The following is a 19,011-nucleotide window of genomic DNA, read 5'->3' as shown; positions in this document are numbered from 1 at the left end:
GGAATGGGCACAAAGTTAGATGTATGCCACCTTGTCTTGTTCAGGAACCCAGGATCTGTTTTATAATTTTATAGTATCTCCGGGGAGACGTGTTAATAAAGGAGGTCGTGGAGGCAAGTGGAAAACTCCGCAGCATACAGAAGGAAACGGGGTGGAGCCCTCTTTCTTTGATGCCGTGGGAAACCGACTAGGTGCTCTATCCGTCTGTGAGCGAGCACAGTTTCTGTTCCATCTGCTTTTAAGCTTTGCATGTCTTCATTAATTCTGTACACAGATGGATGTGCATCATGGTAAACGTACTACGTTTTGTTCGTTCTTGTAGGCCACCACTCTGCTTTTGGCCTGCCTTGAGATGTAAGCCCTGTAGGAAAGAATTTTATTGTAAAATTTGGATTATTATTTAGCAGTGGATGAATTGATGGAACAATAAAAGGGGCTAATGGTGATTACTTAATAGAGCTGACAAAATTTTATATATGCATATGAAGAGAGATCTTCACATATAATGTTATTCCCAGCCCCTTGTGGCACTCTGAGTGCTTTGATTTGAATTGTATGTAAAAGAATTATTTTATTATGATAGTTAAACTGTAGTATAATTACATGTGTGCACAAGGAATCTATTAATCCAGTGGCCTCAATCCCTTTGGGAAGAAAATATCAGCATTTCTGTTTCTAATTTTTATCTCACTGTCCTTTAATTTATATTTTGTGCATAGTTTTAAATGCCACGATATATTCGACTAGTAATACAGCCAGAACATTTTAAACTTTTATAATTTGGGGCCCTGATAGGGTGCTGTAAGGCAAAAATACTTCGGAGGTTAGTGATTCGGGGAGCAGAAAAATTTTAAATTTGACTGCATAAAAAGGTACTTAATCTGGGCGAGTTCACCCTCAAATCTTTCAGTTCCTAGAGAGAGGCAGGTGAGTAAAATACTTAGGTTTGCATGAGTTTGAAAAGCACACATCAGTCTTAGAGCCTCAGAGAAAGAAACATTTTTGAAGTCCTGCGGGAGAGAAGGAAATCTGGCCCAACAGGGACAGGACGTGGATCTGGGGTGTGAGAGAACATGGCGTTTGCAGGATTTCATAGGAAAGGCCGCTGTTGCCTTTCCTACTGGGTTCTCCCCTGTCTTTATTTTGATTTATTTTTGATTTTTTTAAATGTTTATTCATTTTTAAGAGAGACAGCATGTGAGCAGGGGAGGGGCAGAGAGAGGGGGACACAGAATCGGAAGCAGCCTCCAGGCTCTGAGCTGACAGCACAGAGCCTGAGGCAGGGCTTGAACTCATGAGCTATAAGATCATGACCTGAGCCGAAGTCAGACACCCAACCAACTGAGCAACCCAGGCGCCCCTCACCTGTCTTTAAAATTTACTTCTCTTTTCTCCAGCTGTACTTCCTAAATTCCTTACCTTGCTTTACTCTTTCTTTTGGTATAGCATGGGTCACTTGCTATCATACTATGGTGTAATCGGATTCATGTCTATTGTGGGTAGTCTGTCTTCCCTAAGAGACACTGTCTGTTCCATGAGGGAAAGTGTCTGCCTGCTTTGCTCAGTGATGTAAACTGGACACCTACAAACAGTGCCTGGGTAAAGTGGGAATTCACTAAATGTTTATTAAATGACCAATAGCAGAGAACTGGACTGGCCTACAACTTTTAGGATTTAGTGATCGTTATTAGCTTTTGTAGCTAAAATGTCCTGCAGTTAATGTTACAAGGTTAGGACCCTTTTCTTTTTCTCTGCATAAATATAAACTACATCTGGAGATGAAGTTTTAGACCCAATATGCTATCTACAATACAATATTTAAAAAAGAAAACCGTATTTGTTGATTTCTTTATTCAAAATAGAAGTCTATTCCTTTAAATAAATTTGCTTGCTTTTACTATTTTTTATGGAGGTACAGTTGACATGTAACAATTACATTAGCTTCAGGGCTACAGCATAAGGAGCATAAGGATTCGATATCTGTATGTATTGTGATCACCATAATAAGCCTAGTCAACAGTCATCACCGCACGTGGTTACAGAAATTTTTGTGTGTGCGATGAGAACTCTTAGAGTTTCCTGTCTTAGCCAGTTGGAAATATGCAATAAGCATATTCCTTTTCTGGGAGTGCAATTAAGTGAGACGAGTGGCTCTGAGTGCTAGAATCGAAGAATTGTGTTTAAACAGTTGAGTTGTGTAAGATTTCTTGTAGCCAATTCACGGAGAGCCGTCACCGAGGCTCGCCTGGCTCCTGTCATGCTGGCTTGGCATGCAAATGTGAACCTGTTTTTAAAACCTATGTTATCTTTCCCATTTGTCCCTGCCTTGCTTTCTCAATGTTGTTCATTGCTCCATTTGTCTTTCCTATCTTTGCTGTCCAAACAGGTTATGGTTCTTGCAGAAGCTTTCTGAGTAGCAGAGTCAAGTCTGGATGCCCAGGGGGCATTTTGGAAAGATGCTGGGGCGCAGTCATCTCACTATTAGAGTTATATTTTCAGGGGATTAAAGGCTTTTCAGTTTCAAGAGACTTTAAATATGACTATTATCTTAGGAGTGGACAGTGTTCATTTATTTGATTTGTGACTAACTGACCATCTGCTGGGAGTAAGACAATGAAGGGACAGGAGACAGGAGTGGATTCAAGAGAGAGTGAGACACTCTTAGGGAGGATGGACAGGTTTGGGGGAGGGAGGCATGACTTTTGTTTAGGTTTTGTGCAGGGCTGGCTCTATGAGGACAGGAGTTGTTTTCATTTTATTCCTACTCATCCACTGTGCTTTACAGTGTATGCCTTAATGTAAGTGTTGAAAGAGCCCGGTGACTTAGCACTCGTCCTCACCAGCTCGGATAAATGCGTTGGTTCTGGCATTGGATACAGTCTAGCCGAGGCTCTTGTGTGTCCTCATTTCTGTGATTTGCTAAAGTAACCGAACATTTTTGACGGTTTCTGGTACAAAGTTGATGAGATACAGGGAAATTGAGTTCAGATGCATTTGGACAAAACCTTAATTGATCTCCTGTCTCCTCTTTCTCATCTTTCATTTACTCTTCCAAGTGCGTGGATGCTTTCTTGACTCTTAATGTCTGCCTCGCTTCTTTGAGGCAGTCAAGCCCTGATGCTCTGCCTACACGTCTCACGTGCTTTGCTTCTCTTGGCTTGACGGACCCCTCCTTGATTTTCTTGTAGGATGTCATAACACTCTTCCAACTTGCTTCCCGGCCGCTTCTTTTTCTCTGCCAGTCGCACACTCCCACAACCCTCCAAACCGGGTTCGTGTTGCCTTTTTCCAATTCCGGACATACTGCTCTCTTGCACTAAAATCTCCTGGTTTCCTGTTGCCTTGTAGAGTAAGTACAAACTCTCCAAATTGACATACATGATCCTTCGCAATGCATAAGCAATCCCCGTGTGGTTTTCGTTGTTAATGTGGAGAGCATATTAGGAGAGCATACTAGTGAGAGCTATTATACGTCTGTTAAAAATGTGAGCATTTCTTGTACTTGGGTCAAATTTGATTATTTACTGACACCTTATAATGCTTTACACATTAACAGCTCAGTTCACTTTGTGTTAAGAGCTCAAGAGGTAGGGGATACTTAGGTCACAAAATGATTTTATTTATTTTTTTTTTTCAACGTTTTTTTTTTTTTTTTTTTTTTTTTAATTTTTGGGACAGAGAGAGACAGAGCATGAACGGGGGAGGGGCAGAGAGAGAGGGAGACACAGAATCGGAAACAGGCTCCAGGCTCGGAGCCATCAGCCCAGAGCCCGATGCGGGGCTCGAACTCACGGACCGCGAGATCGTGACCTGGCTGAAGTCGGACGCTTAACCGACTGCACCATCCAGGCGCCCCCACAAAATGATTTTAAATGAGTCAACAGATATTCCGTCTTCTAGTTTTGTGCCTATCAATATCCCATCAACCCTTCACAACCCCACGGTGAAGCCGTCAGTCCAAGAAGGTCCCTCGTTCTCACATCCAGACGTCTCCTCGCCATCGTTCAATTCACTGTAGTGCTTTGGTTAGCGTCACCTGCTATGCTGACTGTTCTCTATCATTTGGTACAGTAACTTGTATGTGTATGCCCCCCACTCTTTCTCTACAACTTGAGAGCAAACTTTTAGGGGATAGAGGTTTTCCAAACCTGTTTTAGTTCTTACAGCACCCATGATTGACTAACCTATGAGATCAGTGAATTTCAAGGATTTTTGTGTGTTTCTCTACCGTTCTTCCTCTAGCAGGGCCCGTTTCTTCAAATGTAATCTTACGTGGAAATCTGTAAAAGAAGAAGAAAATAGACACACTCCGGTTGGCAGGGGAGTGATTGTTATGTTCTTCCCAAATATCCCCTTTCCGCCTACCCCTTGCTGACTCCACAGAACACCCATGGCTCCGCTCAATCTTGTCTGAAAAATACAGTGTTCGGTTCATATGTCATGGTCAAGCTGCGAGAAACCTTTTCATATCATCACCTCAGTTATTTATCTCAAGTATCTCAGAATTTGTGCGGGGAATAAACTTTGTGAGAGACAAATACATGAAGATGTCTGTGGGCTAGTGGTGAAGTTATGTTTTATACAGTTTCATTGTCCATTTATTACCAAACTTCACCCCTTGTAAATACCATCCTCTCTGTTGGAAATATTTAGAAATGGAAGAATAGGAAGTTAAGTGGGTAACACAAGAGAATTAGATGTTTTCAGCAGTAAATGACTGAGGAAGGAAGCGCATGCAGGTTTTTCTCTGGCTTGCCTACCTTTTAAAAGAAGAAAGCTGACATTTTGCGTGCGTGCTGGAGAAAGGGGTGGTTCAAGATTGGTTTGGGGCATTCTGTTGTGTTCTGAAAGGTTTGGGTCATCACAGCTAGAGTCAGAAGCAGGACCCAGATAAAATAATGCCGGCCATGACGCAAGAGTTTGGTTTTGTCGGGCAGCATTCCTGTGCATGTGGGAAAGATTTCTTTGCAGGACGAGGAGGATTGACTTGAGTTCTGATCTGAAGATGTGCCAAGTTTTGTTCATCTCTAGAGCTATTTCAAATTAATGAGTAAGGGCAAAGAATACTTGAATACAAAGGCAAATTTCAGAAAAGGAAGAGAGAAGAGGAAAGGGGAGTATAAGGAAAATGTTAGATAATATTTGCTCTTATGGTATAAAGTTTAAGCAATAGATTGAAGTCTTTACCAAATCCCGTATTCTAATAGCATCTCAGCCTTCACAGCTCCGAAGTCTTTTACTCATGTTTCCCCTTCTTTTTTTTCCCCGCCTCCTTTTTCCTCTTCATCCTCTTCCTGCTCTACCTTTTTATTTCCTCTCTGTCGGGATGTTGGATGGAGTAATTCTTATTGTCTGCTGTCGAGGAATGCCTGCCAAAGCCCTTATGCTGCTGCAGAAACAGTCTGGCAATCCCACTGCCTTCTGCGGCCGGCCGGAAGAGATCGGCCCTAATCCCATGTTGCTTAGTGGCAGTTGGACAAGCTGGGCTCCCCCAATCCAGTCCCCTTTCTCCAGCAGGAGACCAAGTGTAGAAGGAGCAGGGTGTTAGGATTCAGTGGCCTAGCAGGGAGTATTTGCAAGGCCAACTCTCTGACAATTACTGACAGAGATAATTACTCATCGGTTCTAAAAGAAAGGGAGAGCCACATCTCTTTCCTCAGATTCATGTGTGTTCGTGAATCTAACCTCCCGATCCACTCTGTGTCTTTGTGGACAGGAAGAGAAGAAGATTGTCAGGAGACCCCGGGATGGGATAAAAAGCAAACCAGTATTATGGCCTCCTGGTTGTTTCCAGTGGTTATGATGCATGAGTTTGCTGTGGGTTCCCAAGGAGACAGATGACCCTGAGCCAGTTTTCCCCAGTAGGGTGCTGGCAGGGCGAGGACACAGCAGCAGAGAGGTTGGGGGGATACAGCAGGGGGCACAGCTGTGGGGGTAGAGAAAGAATCAAGCCCGAGTATTTTCCCTGGTAAATACCGTAGACAGTAGGGTGCCCTCACTTGTGAATGTCCTGGAAAATCACAAGGGTGCCCCACAGGGAGCCACTTGCCACTCGAGGGAATTCAAGGTTAGCTCCTGTTGGCAATGAGGAGGCTACAGCGACACCGTGAAAGCCAGTGATGTCAGAACTTGACCATCTCTCCTCATCTCTATCCCCTTCCAACGTGGCCCAGAGAGATGGTGATCCAGAAGCGGGAGGGGGAAGAAACCTTGCAGAAATTGAACACATTTGCTTCCCCCTGGTAGGTCCCACGAGCCACAAAGGGGCGGAGGAAAACACTAAACAGGTTGAGTGTGAAATGGAGTTGAAAGTGGACTCGAATGGACTTTTGAGACCAAGAATAACTCAAACCTATGAGATGCGTCCGTGATGACGCCACCAGGAGGAGTTCAGTGCTACATGGTTGAGAACGGCCACTGGAGAAGGATAACACCATGACATGTTGGAATCTGCCCTGATCTGAGTGTTTGTGTTCCTCCCAATTTCTGATGTTGAAATCCTAAACCCCGGAAAGTAACAAATAGCAGCAGTAAGTGGGGCCTCTGGGAGGTGTTAAGTCATGAGGCTGGAGTCCTCATAATGGTATTAGTGCTCTTCTAAAAGAGACCCCGCAGGGCTCCCTGGCTCCTTCCACCACATGGGGACACAGGGAGAAGTCCGTGACTTCCCTGCCATGGCCTCCCCTGGCCAGGATGTAGAAAAATATTTCTGCTGGTTGTAAGTCTGTGATGTCTTGTTATAGCGGCTCAAATCTACGAATACGGTAGCCTACCAAGTTTTAGACGGCTCGGTAAGCCTCATACTGTGAGGGCACATCACAGCTTCATGGTGCTTACATTGTCTGTTCAAACATGGTGTGTGGCTGACTTTCAGAGAGTCCTGAGAGTTCCCTCTTTCTGGTAGCAGGACCAGCAGGATACGTAATTATCTAATTCTTTGATTCTGGTCATTTGACCTGTAATAATTTACTGTGAACCTCAAGGAAGCCGTTAACGGTCTTGTTTCTAATGCTAGCTTCTGCTATTTGTGACAAATTTTAACAGGAACTGTTCAGTGGTGGTGATGGATCTTCTTTGGATTCTCTACTAAATGAAAATGAGACACTTTGATGAATTGCTTTTTTTGATTTTGATGTCTCGGAGGAGTCCGTTTTTATTTTTTAAGATGAGACCCATTACACCCATGCGCGCATTAAAAAGCTATAACACTAAGAGGAGCTTGCTGCGGGACGGATCATTAGGGACCCTTCCAGAAATAGATGGGACAGATACGGGCTTAGCAGTTGCTGTCGTAGACGATTCGGCACTTCAGAAGCTTGAGATAACTGTCAATCTTATGTGAATCCCTGCGTAGGCAGTGGAGCAGGTTATAAAAAGCAAAGAGGCGAGAGTCTTCATCAGCCATCTGCAGGGACGGGAGTCCGGACCAGACGGAGTAGACCTCGTTTTCTCTGACTCCGGGATGAACCTAGTCACCAAAAAGATAGCAACTTAGTATTACTAGTAGTCGCTTGTCTGCGTTCCCTCCCGTTGTCAAACGAAGATTTGGGGAAGAGGCATGAGTGTCAACGCTCTCTAGAGGGAGGCGTAGATTACTGAGCTGGTGTATCAGAGATCTGTTAATAGTCTGAGCAGTAGAAGCAGAATTCAGATGTAGGTTTTCTAACATGGATGTGATCACAGAAGAAGCATTTCTGCCCAGGAGTAAAGAGAGAGAGAACCACAAAGCTGGTGTATATTGAGAGAGATGTAGTCTCAATGGAGTTGCACCCTACGTATATATGAGTGTGACTGAGGGACAGTGGAGGGGTGGCTTCAGATTTCTTCCTTGAGGATATCTTTCGTGTCCTGAACCTTGTCTCTCGTCTGTTCTTTGTTCCAGATTTCTTCTGATACGTCATCATAATTACATTTACCTATTTCCCGCTTCACACCGATTCTCTTCTCCGTGTAGCGTATGGACGACAGACCTCAGAAGTGATAGGGATGGCACCTGATGCCTTAAGGTGCAGGGCATCTAGTGCTGACTGTCCCTAAGAGGATCTGCTGAAATAGGAGACAGTCACAGTCCACCCGGGACCGATAACCCCCAAATGTCTATAAGTAGTAGCCGTTTGCTTTTGAGGTCTCTTGGGGGGGACATGCTGTGGAAGGTGCCCGTGAGAAAGAGTGAGGGTGCCAGCAGCATGCCCTTCGAGGGCAGGGGTCAGTGGTAGGTTGGGGAGCCTGACAGTGATAACAAAAAGACATGGAGGGACGTCAGGGTGGGGCCCCATGGTGCCTGCTCCCCGGGCCGCTGCAAGCCGAGAATGCCCCCAAGGACCCGGAGACCGAGTTGCCTGCTTGGCCACCAGGCAAGCTTGAGAGCTGCTGGGTACAAATGCAGGATAACCGTAGACCCTGATCTGCTGAACTGTCACCTGCAGAGTAAGACTATTTTCAAGCTGGGATTCTCTCCTGGAATTTAAAGTGTGTGTGCAGCGTGTAGTGTATGTTTGTGTTGCCTTGTGTCTTAGGTTTAATTTTGGTGCTTGGGCTCTAAGACGAAATCCACCATGCAGGGGACAATGATATGCCTAAGAATAAATAAGTCATTAAACTGAAGTGTTCTAGAACAGTGTAGTGACTTCAGAAAGTAATGAAGCAAATAATTTGAAAACCCAGGTGTTTATTTCATGTCTCAAGGTGGAAATGTGCTGTAGGCTTCTCCCTGGAAACTGACAAAAAGGACACATGATGACGTGTACTTTGTACAAAACATGGGATGTAGAAAATCGCTCCTGTTATTCTTAAAGTGCTGTCTTTTTCTTTAGATGACACTGTCTGAGAACTTCATAAAGCTGTTCGGATGTTAACTCATTCGTGTTGAAAACATCCCATCTGATTGGAGATCTATATTGCAAATACTAACTCCATGTAAATTTGACATTAGTAGAGGAGATGAAATGCATGAGTTTTAATTTTGGGGCCCCCAATGGGCTCTGATTTTGAAGCCTCTCCCCCACCCCACACCCCAATTTAGGAAGAGACAACTTTCTGCAAGTTACAAAACAAAGAAAATTCCAGAAAAGAAACACTCCTGTCTTTTGTGACCCACAGAAATCTAGTACTCGTGAGGCAGCATTGATGCCCTGACCCCATCTTTTCAGTCTCCTCTCTGTGACAAATATGTGCAGCGGGGTGGGGCTGGGGTAGTGGCACGAAACACCATCTAATCTGATTTTGATTTTCTCTTTTCTTCCTTCCCTTTGTCCTCCTTTGGGGTGGGGAGAAAAGAGAAAGAACCCAACCAGAATTTCAGTAGCAGGTGTCCTGGGATACTTTGAGGAACATGTTTATCTTGCAGATTCTGTTCTCTATAGGTTTCTTCTCCTGGGACATATTGTAAACCCTGGTGCCCAGGACGAGGAAAGCCTTTGGTGGATTCCTGTGTTGTTTGGGGGGGGGGGGGGGAGGGGGCGGGGAACGCTCCACCTGTCAGACATCACGGTAGCATCCTAAGGTTCACTAACAATATAATCTGCCAGCATGAATTACTAGAGTCTTGCTTTATTTCATAGTCGTCTAAGATAGAAAGTGCCTCAACTTTGGTCTTGCCCAGTGAGGTATTCAGAACTCACTTCCCACCATGGAGGTCACCTCTTTCATTAGTGAGAAAAACAAGGAAGCTCCGGGAGGCTTCTCACCTGGTGCACTATCTTCTCCATGCCCTCTAGAAGCCTCCTGTTTTGCTCCTCGATCTCAATGGCTCTGGACAGAATAGCATCGGGGGCTTCGTGCAGTCCTCGCACTTCCGTGACGAGGTGATACAGGGGGTCATTCCAGGACCGCAACACTCGGAGTATCACGTTCAGAAGGTCTTCGTGCTAAGCGACCACATGAAACAATCGCATTAAATAAATCATAACACAGTGGGTTTGGTTAGCTTGTGATTTCTGCTCCCAGAGGCTGCCCCGAATTATCTCTTTGTTCTTCGTGTGTGCGCGGAAAATATTTTGTAGGTGCTTCAAGTTGTAAACATAAAAAGCTGAAGCTATTGGCTTAAACTTTGTTAAAATTAGAAAACAATCTGGCTGATTTGAATAACTGCTTCATCTAATGAGGCTTCTAGTTTATAGCATGAAGGATTTTGTTTTCCCTCGGAAATTCTACCATCCACCCACTCAGTGAGTTCTTTTATGTTTGACAGCTTTGCTGGTCCCAAAAGAGGTTTGCTGGAACTCAGTACGCACCTGCAGTACCTGACTCAGGAAAGACGGATTCCACCAGGGTCCATGACAGAGGGCCCAAGTCCTTTTCATCCAGCGACTCATTCATACGAATGACTCAAGTCGTTCTTTAATGTATTCGTTTGTGATTTGTAATTTTTGCTCCATGATATTACAACAAAGAGCAAAGAAGACAGGGCATTCGTACATACGCTGTCCTCAATCTAGACCAACCCCTGTCCCTCTACTGCTACCAGAACAGTCTCTTCTGTTGGCCCGCTCAGGTGAATAACAGGGCGTATGCCAGCTGTAGTCTGCAACGGAAGTCAAGGGACGGTTGCCCCCTGTGGATCCCACAGGAGAGCCTTAGGAGAGGGTCGTCTCTGATAGAAAATACTTGCTTCCCTGAGGTCCATGAACTAAGCTAGTGTAAAGGAAGTGAGGAGTAGAGAAGAATCCAAGTGACAGTGCAATGGGAACATGTCCTCAGATACGAAATGGAGGGCCAGGCCGCACAGGGAATGGCCGTCTGGTTTTGCTAAGGCCGTTGTAGCATCATGAGTAAGAGTGAGGGCTTAGAATCAGATGATGCCCGGACTCACAACTTACAACTCCTGTCGTTAGTCCAAATTCTGCAACCTCTCAGAGCCTCCGTTTCCTTACCTTGGCAAGTGTCCTCACGGTGCCCTGTGTTCTGGGATTGTTTTTGGTGAGGATTAAATACAGTGCATGTAAATTGCTCTGTGAAGTGCCCGGCAATGGAGTGGCCCTCAATAGATTTTAACCCCTCCTCCTTCTCCTTCACCCTTTCCTTCATTTTAAAGTTCTTTTTGAAAGTTTATTTGTCAATAGAGTGCAAACGTGGGAGGGGCAGAGAGAGAGGGAGAGAGAAGATTCCAAGCAGGCTCCTTGCTGAGAGCAGTGCTGTCCCAGGGAGGGGCTCGATCTCATGACCTGAGCCGAAATCAAGAGTCGGTCGCTTAACTGACTGACCCACCCAGGTACCTCATCCTTCATTTTATCACCACCACCACCACCACTATTACTGAGCTTAGAGGATAGAAAGAATGCTGGTACCATTAACAAAGCTGTGAAGAGAATCAGATTGTATTAACGGGGGTATGTGTGTGAAGATAGATGCTTATTTGAAGTCACGTTAAGACTGTTGTGACCGCGGCAGAGAATCAGAAAGGAGAGATGACAGTGGTCAAAGAGTTGGGATGAATGACTGGGGCTTCGTATGCAGACTTTGTTGTCATCAGAACAGAGGCGATTTTTTTGCAGCCGTGAGAAACAATACATGACATTACAGGACAGAGGAGTCAGGGGAGAATGGAGAGGGAAGTAGGGGTCAGAGAAGTAGAAGCAGACTCAGGAGGAGAGCTTTGAAAATCAGCAAGACATGGCTCACCTGGGACAGTGCTCAGTGGTGTTAAATGCTGCCAGTGTAGGAGCCAAGGGTATCGTGTAAAAAATACAACTGCACTTGCATCTCTTACATACCCATGATTTTGCAAACCTTCTGTTTTATGCATGGAAGTCCAATTTAGTGCAGGCTTTCATACAGTATAATACATGCAACCCTGGGTCTAAGGCATCGGTTAAAATAATGGTGTTTGCATCAACAACTTACAGATTTTTTATTTTGCTGCTACAATCTTTTTTTTTTTAAGTTTATTTAAACTTGGACTCCATGGTGGACTCCATGCTGTCAGCATGGAGCCAACGTGGGGCTTGAACTCATGATCCCTAAGATTTTGACTTGAGCCAAAATCAAGAGTCAGAAGCTTCACCAACTGAGCCACCCAGGCACCTACTGCTACAATCTTGAGCCAGCATTTGGGTTTCACCACTGATTCTTCAATGACATACTGTCTTTTCTCTTTGATTGCTTTTCCTCCATATTTGTCTGTGTGTGCAATTAGCATTACCTACTGTGGCACTTCTCAGAACGTGTAGCATGGTATTACCAGTGCACTGCCTCAGTGGTAGTGAGAAACGTGGATAAAAGACTCACATGGATCTGTTGGGCTTGCTCCTTGTCCTCAGGGGTAGGGAGGGAGGAAGTGTGACAGCTGTTGATGGCCTTGGTAATGAACCCCCGGCCCTGGGCATACCTTTTATCCTGAAAGCAAGCAAGCAAATGCAATTAGTTATAGGTGTTTGAGCATCCGTTAAATGAGCCCATTACCAGAATATTAACACACTTGATGTATAATCTTTTATTTTAAATGAGAACTACATGGAAAACTGAAACCAGAGCATTGAGAAAGTCACCCTTTATCTGTGTTTTATTTATTTTGTACGTGCATTTTTTTTTAAGTGTAACTCTTCTAGTCCCACCTTCTCTCCTTCTTTGTGATTTACTTGTTTAATTTACCCTTTCCACAAATTACTACTTGGAAAACAAACACTAAAAAATACCAAAAATATGAAGCATTAAATATTTTGTTAAGTTTCCTTTTTCTTTAGTATTTGAGCCACTGTTCTAGCGCATATATACCTATTTTTGCCATTTAGTATCTTATTTACCAGGGGTCCAAGCCAATATGCACCCCCTAATAGGCATTATTATCAAATTACAACTTTTCTTTGCCTGATACAGTAAAACCTTGGATTATGAGTAACTTGTTCTGCAGATGTTCTGCAAGATGAGCAAACATTTCTAATGAATTTTAACTTGATACATGAGCGATGTCTTGCAATATGAGTCGTACATGACACTGGATGTCACGTGATCACAACCAAGCCAATGGTTCTTGAAATTCGCTTTGATATACGAGTGCTTTGGATTACAAGCATGTCTCCGGAACAAATTATGCTTGCAAACCGAGATTTTGCTGTATTTGAACCCCCACAACTATGCCTCACCATGTTCATCATAGATGCATAATACCATTTTGTTGATTGCGACCAAATGGTAAGTCAAAAAAACAGGGCATAAAATTTTAGGAAATATTAATCAATGGACTCAGAATAAAAAACACACACACGCACACACACCTAGCTAAGACATCGACATAAAAGTAATCTCTACGAAAAGTTGTGAAAATTAAGGAGATAACTGTGAAGATGTGAAAGACAAAAGATAGCCAGTCAAAAGTGGAGGAGGAAAGAAAAACCAGTGAGTGAAGAGAACTATGTGTATGTATATATACATATATATACAATGTATATATATATATATATATATATAGTATCCATGTATATATACTATATATATATATATGTATATATATATATAGTATCCATGTATATATACTATATATATATATGTATATATATATATATATATATGTAGTATACATACATACAAACATTGATCCTCATTCTTTATGGCGACGCTTTGATTTACTGAACCTCTCATATGTATACTGTCTGCTCCTTGATTGACCTAAAAGAGTTAAGATACAACTTTCAAAGTACTGTAATAAGAAAGAGAATAATTGTTTCTGATTCTAAATCAACCCTTCTATTCTAGTTCTAAACCTATACACTGGACATCTCAAAATAACACTCTATAGCATTTTGGGGTTTCAGAAGAGCTATCATTGTTTGTTTTCCTGATATGGATTCAGCTTAGTTTAACTTTGTTCAGTTAACTCTGTTCTGGGCAATGAGACTGTCATTTATTAGATATCTAGTATGATAGGTGAAGAATGCCTAGGGAGACCTGTACCCCACAGTCAAGGACAAGAAATCAGCATGCTTTCATTTTCTCAAACTCCACCTGAAAGTGCTTTTTGCCAGGTGTTGTTATGAAGGGATGTTCCCCCCAAAATTCAGTTGAAGTCCTGACCCCCGAAGTACTTTATTTGAAGATATGGAGGTAAGGAAGGTTAAATGAAGTCATAACAGTGGAGTCCTGATCCAATAGGGATCAAGAAGAGACCCCAGGAGAATCCCCCACCTGCACCCTCTGCCACCATGAGGACAGGAAAGAGGCAAGCTGGGAAGATGTGTGCACTTCTCAGAACCTGACTGTGCTGGTGTCCTGATCTCAGACTTCCAGCCTCCAGAACTGTCAGAAAATACATTTCTGTGGCTTAAGGCACCCAACCTATGGAATCCTGCAATGGCAGCCTAAGCTGGCTAATACAGGTGCTGAAATTTTTTAGGAAGTTTCTCTCAAGAAGGAGAATTAAAGGAAATTTTTATTTTTGTATTTACTTTTAAATGTTTCTTTGGGGGGGGGGGGGGCGGGGAGAGCGAATCCCAAGCAGGCTCTGCACTGTCAGCACAGAGCCAGACATGGGGCTCCATCCCATGAAGCATGAGATCCTGACCTGAGCCAAAATCAAGAGTCAGACGCTTAACCGACTGAGCCACCAGCCACCCCTAAAGGAAATCTTAAAAGAGTTACTGTACTCTAAGAATTCTTGAGGTTTCATGAAACTGTCCCCTTCTTCTTGTTGCACATTTTGCTAACCAGTGGCTTTTTTTTTTTTTTTTTTTTTTTAAATCTAAAATGTGTGTGGTTTGATCAGGCTCCTGCACCTTTCTTTTTTTTTTTTTTTAATTTTTTTTATCATTTATTTATTTTTGAGAAGGAGAGAGAGCATGAACAGGAGAGGGTCAGAGAGACAGGGAGACACAGAATCTGAAACAGGCTCCAGGCTCTGAGCTGTCAGCACAGAGCCCGACGCGGGGCTCAAACTCACGGACCGCGAGATCATGACCTGAGCGGAAGTCAGCCGCTTAACCGACTGAGCCACCCAGGCTCCCCGCACCTTTCTTTTTTTTTTTTTTTTTTTTTTTTTAATGTTTATTTACTTTTGGGACAGAGAGAGACAGAGCATGAATGGGGGAGGGGCAGAGAGAGAGGGAGACACAGAATCGGAAACAGGCTCCAGGCTCTGAGCCATCAGCCCAGAGCCTGACGCGGGGCTCGAACTCACAGACCGCGAGATCGTGACCTGGCTGAAGCCGGACGCTTAACCGACTGCGCCACCCAGGCGCCCCTCCCCGCACCTTTCTTGTGTCAAGCGTAGGACAGCCCCTGCCTTCCCGGGAAGGCTCCTTCTGGGAAGAGGCAGTACTTACAAACTCGTTGAACATTTCCGAGGACAGGTTGTGGATGTAGTGAGACAGGATGACCGCGCGGTCGAACAGGTCCCGCAGGGACACCTGGCAGTTGACCGCCCCACTGGGACAGATGGGCAGGGAGGCCACGCTCTTGCACAGGAGCAGGTCTGACAGCAGCAGCAGCAGGAACAGGAGTGACCCTGCTTACACAAAACCACACACCGCTCTGAGGTGACCTGTGCGCCTGAGGCCATCACCGGCAACCTCGTCCCAGAAGCCTTCCCTCTCCCCGTCGCCCTTGGCACCTTCGGGTTCTGTAACAGCTGGGGCCAGGAAGAACCCACACCTTCCACCGTGTGACTCAGGGTCTATAATTATATTTGCACAGATAACATAGTTTGAGAAGCGGGTTACTCCCTGCATCTTTCTGTTGCTCCCGGGAGTGCTTCTGCACTCGGCAAACATTGGGAGCTGAAATGAACTCTGAGCCGGGGTGTTTAAGTCATTCCTAGAAGTTAGTTCAACGTCTTGGGGGTTTCTGCAGATTTTTGGTAGTCAGGCTATCTGTGAGGTTGTCATTTTTTTTTTTAACATGTATTTATTTTTGAGAGACAGAGTGAGACAAAGTGAGAGCGGGGGAGGGGCAGAGAGAGGGAGACACAGGATCGGAAGCAGGCTCCAGGCTCTGAGCCGTCAGCACAGAGCCCGACGTGGGGCTTGAACCCACAGACTGTGAGATCATGACCTGAGCCGAAGTCGGACGCTCAACCGACTGAGCCACCCAGGAGCCCCAAGGTTGTCATTTTTTAACTCCGTGTTGACTAATACCTGAATCTTAGACCCTGAAATAGCACACCCAGCACAGTGGATCTGTTTGTTTTGCTTTCGTGACTGATGAGGCTAAACACGATGGACAACTGCTAGTATCGAGTACGAAGAGAACCTAACACGAAGCGATACGGTGGCCTCGATCTGCTAACTCACCTTAATAACCCCCGTGCACTTGCTTGACACTTTGCCAAAAGCTTTGAATTTTTTTTTTTTTAATTTGTGTTTCCCAGTAACCTTGTAAGAGCTTCGACCTTCATTATTATCATCAAATTACATTGATGAAGCAGAGGCTTCGAGGGGTTAAGTGATTTTCCTCAAGTCCTATCATTAGCAGGTGGAGGGGGCTGGATGCCAGTATGATCCCTTTGACTTTGCCACGTGGCATCGCACACACCTGCGGGCTCTCAGGCTTCATCCCTGCAACTGGCCAGAGCCGTGGCCGCGATGGCTCAGGGCTTGCAAAGGTCTTTCCGTTACTTGGAAAGAACAGTACTTTGACTTTAATGCGCGCTAACATTGTTTGTTAACAGAGAATGTAACGCACCACCTTTTAGCTGCAAAATAAAAGATACAAGTGTTGTCAAGTGACTCATATAACAGACTTTTAATTTTTCAAAAAAACGTGGTATTTCCAAAAAGTTTGTTTTAGGTACTTGATAGTCCTGTAACTTAGCTGAATGGATATTTTAATCTACAGGTGTAAATAAAAAGTGCTCTGCAGATAGAGAAATTGGAATACCAGTTCTCGGAAATTCATAACTTCATAGATACTATTTAACTCTGACCGCATGTATCTGTACGTTTATCATCTGAAGGGTTCTCACAGTCCAAGAGGAGATAAAATAGATAAATGTTTTTGTTCTTCATTTCATAAAATGAGTTTTATGGTTGTTCCTAATTTTCTTTTTCTTGCAACTGTCAACCAAGAAAGTAAAGACGGTTAATTATTGCCAGGCTGTTTCTCTTTTTGAAATGTCATTTGGCCCAAACCCAGTTAACAGAGTATCATAAGACACAATTCTATCCTTGTCCATATTATGGTTTCTGAGTTGAAAGTTGCATCAGGCTGACTTAGGTCGGCCAAACCGCATAAGAGGCCTGAGAACCAAAAAATGCTGGTTTCTACCTTCTGAAGTTGTGATAAACTGGACCCGTAGACATTTCTGGTCTTGTTCCAGGCCAGAGTTTCTCAACATTGGTATTATTGGCGTTTTAAGATGGATGGTTCCTCGTTCTGGGGGCTGTCTGGTGCATCGCGGTACATTTAGCAGTGTCTCTGAGTTTTACTCACTAGATACCAGTAGCACTCCCATTCCAAATTAAGACAACCCAAAACCTCTCCAGACTTTAGCCACATGTCTCCAGAAGAAGGAGGATTTCCAGTTGAGAACCAGCATTCTGTTCCATTGCCCCTGCTACAGTTGCTCTCTAGAGCAATGACTAGCCCTTCTAAACTCTGTAAACCTGAAACCTCTTGCTAAGAGAATACTAGCTCAGATTTTGAATTCGTGCCACCCCCAAGAGTGTTGATAATCCAACAGCTCAGCGAGCTGTTGCACATACCTTTCAGCGACCACCCCTTGTTGTCCATGTTGGTGATGCTTTCGAGAAACACACTTCGCCAGAGAAGATGTGGTAGCCCAACGGCTTTCTCATTCCCAGATGTTGGCTTTATAAGCCTTTGACGTCTTCATGAATATATTTAATCAGGCATTCCGTTCCCTGTACCAGTCATCTATTTCCGTCATTGAGATTACCCCCATAATTTCAAACATCAAATGGTATTTTATGTCTTATTCATATTCAGGAAGACATACTGGCCAGAAATGAACATTCTAGGAAGGATTGTGATTAATTAGAGCAAAAGGAAATGAGAGAAACCATGAAGATGAACTCTGGAGACTGTTTTGGGTTAAAGGGCCCGTACAGCTACAGAACTTGTACTTTACAGGAGTCACGAACGATCAAGTTTACCTTGACTTCTCTGCAGTCTCTTGAATCTACATTGTATTTCACTTAGGTGTCTCGTGTGTTATCAAAGGTCTTCTTTTTTCCCCAGTTCGAAATTGCTAGGTGAAGTCAAGATTTCAAAACTTATACAGGAAATATCAGGAGTGAGAAAACAGGACATTGGATCCCCCGTGATGCTCTCATCACTTGTGCCCTCCTATTTTTCTTGTTTTTACACAGTGTGTGTTGTCCTTTTTAAAATGACATATGTGTATGTTTTAACTGGGTATTTTCATCTGTTTATTTCTTTTGACTCCAACATATAAATAAATGTAGATTGCCATCCCCAGTTTACAGATGAAAAAAAAGGCGGGAAAAAAGGCGAGATTCATTGTCAAGAATATAGAAGTAATTAGTCACGATAGATGCTGGAAGGATGGTTGCTTCGTGAGGAATCAGGGATATAAAGAAGCCTTGGAAATGAATCATTTAGCAAATACGGTCACGCATGAACAAGAAATCACCCCTGACCCCACTGGGAATTTATTCTGGGGAAGCAACATAGTGGTTTTCAAGGATGGACACACACACACGCACACACACACACCCTCACACACACACACACACACACACACACCCTGGTGTATAATGCAATAGAAGAAAATTCTAGGCAATAATTTGCACTCTCCTCAAGGATGGGGTGGAAAAATGATGACTGGTTTATAATTACTTTATTTCTCTGACTCAGCTCCCCTCTAGGGCCAACATGACAAAAATTCATCTTTCATGGGCTCAAACGTTCCATCCGCCTCTTAGAGATTTCCTAAATGAAATGATTTTAATGAATAAGAACTGGGTTGTTGATGACTTTCTCTAATTTTTAAGTCCTTGCATGTAAATCAGCCTGTGACCTTCCCTTAGCTTTCATCTCACTGTGTGTCTCTCCTAGGAAATCGACAGGTGAGGTAATTTTTAAAATAATCCCTTTTTATGGCAT

At 43.8% G+C, this 19,011-nt stretch overlaps 1 protein-coding gene across 1 annotated transcript; it reads right to left on the bottom strand.

Annotated features, from left to right (window-relative positions):
* Positions 1-7,142: 7,142 nt before the first annotated feature.
* On the bottom strand, positions 7,143-15,698 carry PRL (prolactin). The gene is made up of 5 exons (XM_086705992.1): positions 15,491-15,698; positions 15,252-15,433; positions 12,226-12,333; positions 9,687-9,866; positions 7,143-7,468 (listed from the first exon to the last, which is right to left on the bottom strand). The coding sequence occupies exons 1-5, from the start codon at positions 15,696-15,698 to the stop codon at positions 7,277-7,279; spliced, it is 870 nt and encodes a 289-aa protein (XP_086562118.1). The 3' UTR covers positions 7,143-7,276.
* Between the last annotated feature and the right edge of the window lie 3,313 nt (positions 15,699-19,011).

The sequence above is a fragment of the Puma concolor genome, chromosome B2, assembly GCF_028749965.1.
Source record: "Puma concolor isolate L17-30 chromosome B2, mPumCon1.1.hap2, whole genome shotgun sequence".
Taxonomy (NCBI): domain Eukaryota; kingdom Metazoa; phylum Chordata; class Mammalia; order Carnivora; family Felidae; genus Puma; species Puma concolor.
The sequence above is the reverse complement of the archived record's forward strand: the minus strand, read 5'-3'. Positions and strand labels throughout refer to the sequence as shown.